Source organism: Mobula hypostoma, chromosome 6, assembly GCF_963921235.1.
Source record: "Mobula hypostoma chromosome 6, sMobHyp1.1, whole genome shotgun sequence".
Taxonomy (NCBI): Eukaryota; Metazoa; Chordata; class Chondrichthyes; order Myliobatiformes; family Myliobatidae; genus Mobula; species Mobula hypostoma.
In genome coordinates, this window is record NC_086102.1 from 110,127,010 (window position 1) to 110,137,382 (window position 10,373).

The following is a 10,373-nucleotide window of genomic DNA, read 5'->3' on the forward strand; positions in this document are numbered from 1 at the left end:
GTCCTTTTTAATACCTTTCTCCTCTTACCTTAATCTATGCACCCTAATTCTGGACTCTCCTACACTGGGACAAGGACTGTTACCATCCACCTTATCAATGCCTCTCATTGATAAGGTGAATGGGGTGTCACGGCGGCATAGCAGCTTAGCGCAATTACTGCTTGGGCATCAAAGTTCAGAGTTCATTTCCAATGTCTTCTGTAAGAAGTTTGTACATTCCTCCAGTGAGCCCGTGGGTTTCTTCTGGGGGCTCCAGTTTCCTCCCATAGAGCAAAGATGCACTATTTGATGGGTTAATTGGTCATTAGACGTTCTCCTGTGATTAGGCTAGGGTTAAATAAGTGGGTTCGGTGTTTGGTGCGGAAAGGCCTGTTCCTTGCTATATTTCTAAATAAATTTATTTCTTTAGTTAGTTCATTTTTAAACATTGCCCCCTTGTTATCCTACACTCCAAAGAATAAACCTCTCCCTGTTTGGGACGACTCTGAGCACCAGTGTACGGGGTTCAAATCTGCTGCTGTATGTAAGAAGTTTGGATGTTTTCCCCGTGACTGTGAGCTTTCTTCAGTTTCCTCCTACATTCCAAAGACGTATGGGTCGGTAGGTTAATTGGTCAGATGCGTGTAATTGGGTGGTGGGGGTACATTGGGTCGGAAGACCCTGTTACCGTGCTGTATCTCTGGACAGATAGATGGAGGGATGAATAGATGGGCACAGGCTCTGTAGTCCTGCCAACATCCTGTCATTCCATCATGGTTGATTTATCATCCCTCTCAAGCCCATTATCCTGCCTTCTGTACCCTTTGATGCCCTAATTAATCAGGAACCTATCAACCTCCATCTTAAATTTGCTCAAATGAACTGGGCTGCTCATCTGTCTTCACAGATTCACCAGTGTCTGACTAAAGAAATTCTTCCTCATCTTGGTTCTAAATGGATGTCCCTCAGTTCTGAGGCTGTGTCCTCTGGTCCTAGACACACCTACTATAGGAAACATCCTTTCCAGATTCACTCTGTTTACACTTCTCAATATTCGATAGGTTTCAATGAGATCCGCACCCCCCTCCAGCGAGTACAGGCCCAGAGCCATCAAATACTTCTCATAGGTTAGCCTTTTCACTCCTGAGATCATTCTTGTGAACTTCCTCATGACCCTCTTCAATGCCAGCACATCTTTTCTTCGATATGGGGCCCAAAACTCAGAATTAGAATCAGGTTTATTATCACTGGCATGTGACGTGAAATTTGTTAACTTAGCAGCAGCAGTTCAATGCAATACATAATCTAGCAGAGAGAGAGAAAAAAAAATAAATTAAATAAAACATAATTGATAAGTAATTTATGTATATTGAATAGATTATTTTTAAAAATGTGCAAAAACAGAAATGTCTGTCTGTCTAGGTACCATATCCGATGCGGATTTTGGTGACCATGGTTTTCCATACAGATCTATCCCTCGTTCTTTGGATGATTTATTTCCATTTCCTCAATGTGTAGCCACCTGGCTAGGCTTTTGATGTACATAAGCCAAGGTCCTCCTCTAGGTTTGCTCCCCTCAATCTTTCCAGAGAGTATGAGTTTTTCTAGTTCATCTTTCCACAGGATGTGCCCCAGGAATCTGAGTGGTCTTTCTCTTGTTGTTGGTATGAGTGATCGAACTGCTTGGGCTCTTCTGAGAACTTCTTCATTTGATGTGTGTGTGGTCCATGATATTTTTAACATTCTCCTGCAGAACCATAATTCAGCTGCTTCTAGTCTCTTTTCCATTGCTGGGGAAATGATCCAGCATTCACTTCCATAAGTCAGGATAGAATAAATGTAGCACTGCAGTATTCTGTGTACGTGCTCATCTGTCTGTCTGTTAATATGGTCTTCATTTTTTGGAAAGCTTCTTTCACCATTGCTATTCTGTATTTGATATCTGTGTCGCACCTGCCATTACTTGTTATTAGGGGGCCAAGATATTTGAATTTGTTGACTTGTTTGATGTTTGTATTTCCAATCTTGATCACACATTGTGGGATGTTTGTCTTTCTGGAGATGACCATGCTTTCTGTCTTCTTGGTGTTGATTGAGAGGCCTCTGCGATTACTTTCTGCTGCCACGATAGTGAGTAGTTCTAGAAGTTTTGTTTTCTGAGTCAGCTATTAGTACGATCAGCATATCTGATGTTATTTATATTATGGCCTCCAATTGTGAATCTTTTGATGTCTTTGATACTTCTCAAGATATTTTCACTATACAGGTTGAATAAGTCTGGCAAAAAGACACAACCTTGCCTGACTCTTCTCATGATATTCACATACTCACTCACCTCTTCTATTCTGATGGATGCTGTTTGGTCCCAGTATAAGTTTCTTAAGAAATGTATATCTTTCCCATCTATGTCAAGTTCTTGAAGCATTTCCAGAAGATCTTGCTGTCTGACAGTGTCAAAAGCTTTTGTGTAGTCGATGGAACATAGGTAGATGTCTTTTTGTACCTGGATGGCTCGTTCACAGATCATCCGTAGCATGAAAATTGCATTTCTGGTTCCAGTGTTTTCCACAAAGCCGCATTGTTCTTTACTGATTTCTGGTTTTATACAGCGTCTTGCTCTCATCATGATGACTCTGAGAATAATTTTTGCCACGTGGCTCATCAGGCTTATTGTACGATGTAACTCACATTCTGTTGCTCCCTCTTTCTTTGGAAGTGTGATGAACACTGATTTACTTAAATCATCAGGTATCTCCCCATGATCATAGATTTCTTTTGCTATTTCTGTTATTTTCTCTATTCCAAAATCTTCTAAGGCCAGTATCATTGCAACCGCGATGTTGTCTGGACCAGTTGCTCTGATATGTTTTGTTTTATTTATGGCCGCTCAAATTTCTGATTTTAGAATGCTAGGTCCTTCAAGATTCTTCTTTATGTTCGGTTTTTCTCCTCTTTGGTCTTCAAAAAGTTCTTTTATATATTCTGTCCATCTGTTTAGGATTTCTTCTTTGTTCATAATTAAGCTGCCATCTTTTGCCTTGATGTATCCACTTGTTGAGCAAAGTAATTTCCCCATTAGTTCTTTAATCTTATTGTGCATCAACTTTGTTCCAGGGTTGTAGGGTTGTGGGTTTGTAGCATTTCTATCTCTGAGCATTTCTCATTTAGCCACCTGTCTTTAGCTTCTCTGCATTTTCTTTTTATTGTCTTATCAAGTTGGTTGTATTCTTCACTGTCTCTTGGTTTGATGGTCTGTTTTTGTTGCATCAATTGTATTATATCTTCAGTTATCCATTTCTTCTTACTTTTCCGTTCGTTTCATGGGATGGTTTCTTTTGCAGCTACAACCATGGATTCCTTCAGTATGTCCCAGGAAGATTTGCCTCCTTCACCCTGCAGCAATTGAAAACAGTTTTTCACCTTGATTGTGTATTCTGTTTTCAGATGAGGGTTGTTTTGTAGTTGTTGATAATCCAGTGGTTCTGATCTTTTTGGTTTCTTTAATTTTCTCATCTTTATTTTCATTTTGCAGTCTGCTCCAGGGTAGCTTCTAGATTGAGTTATTGAGTTTTTGAATCTGTTATTGATTGTTATGTAGTCAATTTGATTTTTGTTGTTCCCATCTGGGCTTCTCCATGTCCATTTCCTTCTTGGTGATTATCTGATTGTTTGTTTTACACCATGATATAAGCTTTACTCCTCTTTCATTTCTTTCTCCCCGTCCCTGGTCTCCAATGATATGGTCTTCTCTTCCTTCATCAACTTTTGCATTGAAGTCGCCCATGACTATGATGGCTTCCTGTGATTTGCATTCTTCTAGTGCTTTGTCTAGGGAGTGGTAGAAGGCATCAATTTCTTCCTCTGAGCTTCCCATTGTGGGTGCATGCACTTGGATGATAGAGATGTTTTGTTGTTCTTTTAGTTTGATTAGCATCATTCTGTCTGTGATATGCCAGTATCCTAGCAGGCTCTTGGATGTTTCTTTGTCTGAGATGATCGCAACACCCTTTTCATGTTTATCTCCACCAGAGTATATCATCCTGTAGTCGTCTGATTGGAGTACTCCAGTGCCTTTCCATCTTATTTCACTCAGGCCTAGGATGCTGACTTCTAGCCTCTTCATTTCTAATTTTACGTTTTCTAACTTCCCAGCTTGGTGCAGGGTTTGAACATTGCAAGTGGTAATTCGCTGTCTCTTGTTCTTGCAGACAGTAGTGGTATGACGATCCAGGTTCACCTGTCTGTTTACATGATATCCCGTACCGAGTGAGGTGTCTGCACTATTTAGAAGTGGGCTGCCATTTACGCTGTTGTCTTTTACATTTGTGTGTGTATTAACCATGGTTGTACTAGGGATAAAATACAAGAAGTAGCTTCCCCTTGCTTGCTTCCAATGCAGTGTCTTTACAAGACAGGTGACCCTGACCATTGTCCTATTAAAAGGATCTACTGCTCAGCGTCTGAGAAGCAGGAACTCAATCTCTTTGTACCAACTTTGTTATTGACTTCATAATTTTGAAAAATTAATAAAAAGATTTAAAAAGAAAAGAGGAGCAGGAACCATTGATTGTGTTACTCACAACTTGCCTTCTGCTTTATCCAGCACCTGCATTCCGTGGCTTCACTGTAACCCAAGTAGGTGCTACACCTTGCCTAAGGGTGACCTGGAGGTAGCTGTGGTTAATGGTAACCTCATTACCCAAAGCAAATGCTCCACAGCTGCACGTAGTTTATCCTCATACCCAGGAGATAAAAACAGAAATACTGTATATTAAAAAAGTGGAGTTGTGTCCAAAGCTTCAAGGTCCATTTAGGAATCGGATGGCGGGGGGAAGAAGCTGTTCCTGAATCGCTGAGTGTGTGTCTTCAGGCTTCTGTATCTCCTACCTGATGGAAACAGTGAGAAAAGTGCATGCCCTGGGTGTTGGAGGTCTTTAATAATGGACGCTGCCTTTCTGAGACACCGCTTCTTAAAGATGTCGTGGGTACTTTGTAGGCTAGTATCAAGATGGAGCTGACTAGATTTAAACCTTCTGCTGCTTTTTTGGGTCCTGTGCAGTAGCCCCTCCATACCTGACAGTGATGCAGCCTGTCAGAATGGTCTCCACAGTGCAGCTATAGAGGTTTTGAGTGTATTTGTTGACACGCCAAATCGCTTCAAACTCCTAATAAAGTATAGCCGCTGTCTTGCCTTCTTTATGACTACATCAATATGCTGAGTCCAGGTTAGATCCACAGAGATTTTGACACTCAGGAACTTGAAGCAGCTCACTCTCTCTACTTCTGACCCCTCTATGAGGATTGGTATGTGTTCCTTCATCTTACTGACGCTGAGTGCCGGGTTGTTGCTGCGGCACCACTCCACTAGTTGGTATATCTCACTCCTGTACGGCCTGTCGTCACCACCTGAGATTCTACCAACAATGGCTGTATCGTCAGCAAATTTATAGATGGTATTTGAGCTATGCCTAGCCACACAGTCATGTTTATATGGAGAGTAGAGCAGTGGGCTAAGCACACACCCCTGAGGTGTGCCAATGTTGATCGGCAGCGAGGAGGATATGTTATCACCAATCCGCACAGATAGTGGTCTTCCAGTTAGGAAGTTGAAGATCCAATTACAGAGGGAGGTACAGAGGCCCAGGTTCTGCAGCTTCTGAATCAGGATTGTGGGAATGATGGTATTAAATGCTGACCTGTAGTCCATGAACAGCATCCTGCCATAGGTGTTTGTGTTTTCCAGGGGATCTAAAGCCGTGTGAGGAGCCATTGAGATTGTGTCTGCCGTTGACCTATTGTGACGATAGGCAAATTGCAATGGGTCCAGGTCCTTGCTGAGGCAGGAGTTCAGTCTAGTCATGACCAACCTCTCAAAGCATTTCATCACTGTCGATGTGAGTACTACAGGGTGATAGTCGTTAAGGCAGCCCACATTATTCTTCTTTGGCACTGGTATAATTGTTGCCTTTTTAAAGCAAGTGGGAGCTTCCATCCGTATCAGTGAAAGGTTGAAAATGTCCTTGAATACTCATGCTAGTTGGTTGGCACAGGTTTTCAGAGCCTTGCCAGGTACTCCATCGGGACCTTCTGCCTTGCGAGGGTTCACCCTCTTTAAAGACAGCCTAACATCGGCCTCTGAGACAGAGATCACAGGGTTATCAGGTGCAGCAGGGATCTTCACAGCTGTCATAGTGTTCTCCCTTTCAAAGCGTGCATAGAAGGCGTTGAGTTCATCTTGTAGTGAAGCATCGCTGCCATTCATACTATTGGGTTTCACTTTGTTGGAAGTAATGTCTTGCAGTCCCTGCCAGAGTTGCCGTGCATCTGATGTCGCCTCCAACCTCGTTTGAAATTGTCCCTTCGCCCTTGAAATAGCCCTCCACAAATCATATCTAGTTTTCTGGTACAGGCCTGGGTTGCCAGACTTGAATGCCACAGATCTAGCCTTCAGCAGATGATATACCTCCAGGTTCATCCACAGCTTTTGGTTTGGGAATGTACAGTAAGTCTTTGTAGGCACACACTCATTCACACAGGTTTTAATGAAGTCAGTAACAACTGCAGCATAATCATCCAGAATCAAAGATGAATCCTTGAATCCTTGAACTGCTCCCAATACTCCCAAGTGAGGCCTCACCACTGGCTTAGAGAGCTTCAGCTTTATATCTTTCCTTATTAATCCTTTCGAAATGAATGTTAACATTGCACTTGCCTTCCTTACCATCGACTCAGTCTGCAAATAAACTTATAGGGAATCCTGCACAAGGACTCTCAAGTCCCTTTGCACCTCTGACTTTTGAATTAAATCCCCGTTTAGAAAATGGTCCACACCTTTATTTGTTCTGGCAAAGTGCACCACCATGCTCTTCCCTACACTTTTTTTTCCATCTGCCACTTACTTGTTCATTCATCTCCTCGGCCTAACTCCTGCAATACTACCTGCCCCTCCACCTATCCTCATATCGCTTGCAAACCTGGCCACAAAGCTATCAACTCCTTCAGCCAAATCATTGACATATAACATGAAAAGAAGCGATCCCCATACCGAACCTGTGGCACACCACAGGTGGCAGCCAACCAGAAAAGGACCCTTCTATTCCCATTCTCTGCCTTCTGCCAGTCAGGCAATCTTCTAACCATGCTAGTACACTTCCTGTAATACAATAGGCTCTTAACTTGTTAAGCAGCACCTTATCGAAGACCTTCTGAAAATCCAAGTAAACAATATCCATTGACTCACCTTTGTCTATCCTGCCTTTTATTTCCTCAAGGAATTCTAATAGATTTGTCAGGCAAGATTTCTCCTGAAGGAAACCATGCTAACTTTGGCCTATTTTGTCATGTGCCTGCAACTACCTCACTATAATACTGATACATCCAGTTTTAGCTTCGGCTTCTCAGACTGCAGACTGAATTCTATCATATTATTATTACTACTTCCTTAGGGGTCCTTTACCTTGAGCTCCCGAATCAAATTTGGTTCATTACACAACATCCAATCCAGAATTACCGTTCCCTTGGGTTCAACCGTGAACTGCTCGGAAAGCCATCTTGTGGGCATTCTACAAATTCCCTCTCTTGGGATCCAACACCAACCTTATTTTCCCAATCTATCTGCATATTGAAATCCTCTGTGATTATCGCAACATTCCCTTTATTTAACGCCTTTTCTATCTCCTGTCGTAATTTGTAGCCCACATTCTGTCCACTGTTCGAAGGCCTGCATATGACTCCCATCAGGGTCTTTATAACATTACAGTTCCTTAACTTTACCTACTAGGATTCTGCATCCTTCATTCCTGTGTCACCTCTCTGATAAGGATTTGATTTGATTTCTTTGCTAACAGAGCCACCAGACCCTCTCTGCCTACATGCTTGTCCTTTCGATACAATGTGTATCCTTGGATGTTAAGCTCCCAGCTATAATCTTCTTTCAACCATGACTCACAGAAGCCCACAGCATCATACCTGCCAATCTCTAACTGAGTTACACCATCGTCTACCTTATTCTGTATACTGCGTGCATTCAAATACAACATCTTCAGTTCTGTGTTCATCGCTCTTTTTAAATTTTGGCTCTTGTCACACTCTCATCTCACTGACTGCAAATTTGCCCTATCATTACTTGTCCTTCCTCATAGTCTTGCTACCCGCTTCGTCAAGTTGTATACCAAATGCCCCACCCTCCTCCTCTAACTTTCATTTTTGTTTTAACTCCGACAGGGAGGCATCAGTGGTTGTCAGCGCTTCAGGGGACCGGACAGCGAAAGTGTTTTACCTCCAGCGGCCGGATCGGTAGATGGGCTTCCTCGTCTTTAAGCTCCATCTCAGAGTCGGCTGTTGCACACCTAACAGCCTGAGATGTGACAAAGGGCACTATCTTTTCTGACTGACTTTTATAAAAGGAAAAATAAAACCTCTCTGTGCTTTTTATTTCCAAAAGGAAGATGGCATGACAGAAACCAGGTTTGGCGAGCAGCTGAGGGGTACTGGTGTGCAAGTTCGTTTTGTACCGTTGAGGCTGGAGTTCCCAACACTGCTCGATGTAAATGAGAGTTTGAAGGGACAATTACTGCCGCTTAACTTGCATTGTAGCTGACCATGTTTGTTACAAATCTACGTTTATTACAAATTATATTCTACAATACTATGCCAAACACAGAGATATTTAGAGTGACTAACACAATCATTAATACAAACTTAATGAAAATATTCCCCTTCCCCATCAAGCATTTATCCCCTGCAGCACCCATCAGTCCCGGAATGCATCAGTGCTACTGTGGACACTGTGTGATCCCTCTCCATGGTTACCTGGGCACAGACATATGCTTGTGCCATTGCCAGCAGTCCTCCCGGGCAGAACCCTCTGCTACACACTTCCAGGACCCACCAATAGGTAACCTTACTTGGACATCTAGGCCCCCCTCCATACTAGATGACCGCAGGTGAAATCCAACCAGAAGCCGAGTAGTGCACCCCCCCCCCCCCCGGGTATGTGAATAGGGGCTGCAACCCAAATACTCCATGTACATGTGGTACATGGTCTCTTCCAGCTGCAGCTGGGAGATCCGTGTACAAACTAATACATTTGTTACAGGACATCACTCTTTGCAGCAGCCTTTCACCCCAGGTCCCTGATGTACATGGGAAGGAGAATCTCATAAAGGGACTTCCACTGAGGAATGTTTGATAAGGCAGTGTGCAGTGAGCTTGGCTCTATATCTTACCTGTTCTGTTGGCATGGGCTCGTTGGGCCACAAGGCCTGTTACCTTGCTGTGTCTCTAAATAAAATCAGTATTTTATGAGTGATTTAGCCAAGTTATAACGAGATGCATTTATCTGTAATATTGTCAAGAAGATTTTATATTTGCTTTGGTCAGTAAAGATCCAGTGATCTGTGATTCAACCATGTTGAAATCCCGAAGATTCAGCAGCTGACTTGTCAGGTGATGCTTGCTACCCCCTCTATTCACTCACCAGCCTCTCGACCAGTCCTCCTTTTAAACTTGCCTGGTTGTAATTCAGCTTCATAGAACTTCACAGCAAAGTAGAATCTCTTCGACCCCACACTGTTGGGCTGAGTTTTTAACTTACTCTAAGATTAATCTAATTCTTCCCCGTGTGTAGCTCTCTGTTTTTCTATCATCCATAAGTCTATCTAAGAATCTCTTAAACGTTTCTAATGTATCTGCCTATACCATAACCCCTGGCAGAACGTTCCACGTACTGACAACTTTGTGCAAGAAAAACACTTACTTCTGATATCCCCTCCGTACTTTTCCTCCATTCACCTTAAAATTATGCCCCCTTGTTATTGGCTATTTCTGTCCTGGGGGAAAATGTCTCTGGCTGTCCACTTGATCTGTGCCTCTTGTACAGAGATTCATCTTTTGTCACATATACATTTAGACATACTGTACAGTGAAACGTGTTTGCATTGACAACCAACACACCCAGGGATGTACTGGGGGCAGCCCGCAAATGTTGCCAACACAGCATGCCTGAGCAGAACAACACCAACACAAACCCTTTACCTCCCTCCCTTCCACCCGCCCCCTCACACAGACAGACAGGCCTCCAATCGCAGGACAGCCTGCCTTTGGGCTGCCAGGCTCCAATCCCTGGCCTAGACTTGGCTGGTGGCAGTTCTTGGAACTTATTGTGTTCATTGGAAAATTGGTTATTGTCCTGTGTAACATCTTAAAAACAAAGTGAAGTAAACCAGTATCGGAATGCTTGGAAGGAGGTACAGAGGAGATGTCGGGTAAGATTTTTATGCAGAGAGTGGTGAGTGAGTGGAATGAGCTGCCGGCAATGGTGCTGGAGGCGGAAACGATAGGGTCTTTTAAGAGACTCCTGGATGGCTACATGGAGCTTAGAAAAAGAGGGCTAT

The 10,373-nt window shown here is 43.0% G+C and overlaps 1 protein-coding gene across 2 annotated transcripts in view; it reads left to right on the top strand.

Moving 5' to 3' along the window:
• The window catches only part of aamp (angio-associated, migratory cell protein), a 59,322-nt gene extending 49,358 nt beyond the window's left edge, over positions 1-9,964 (top strand). The window contains exon 11 of one of the 2 annotated variants that reach the window (XM_063051449.1): positions 5,723-5,859. In XM_063051449.1, the coding sequence (XP_062907519.1) occupies positions 5,723-5,741 (19 nt within the window). In that variant the 3' untranslated portion in view covers positions 5,742-5,859. Of the gene's footprint in view, positions 1-5,722; positions 5,860-8,202 lie in introns of those variants that run through there. The other variant, XM_063051448.1, reaches the window with a different exon arrangement.
• The last annotated feature ends 409 nt before the right edge of the window (positions 9,965-10,373 follow it).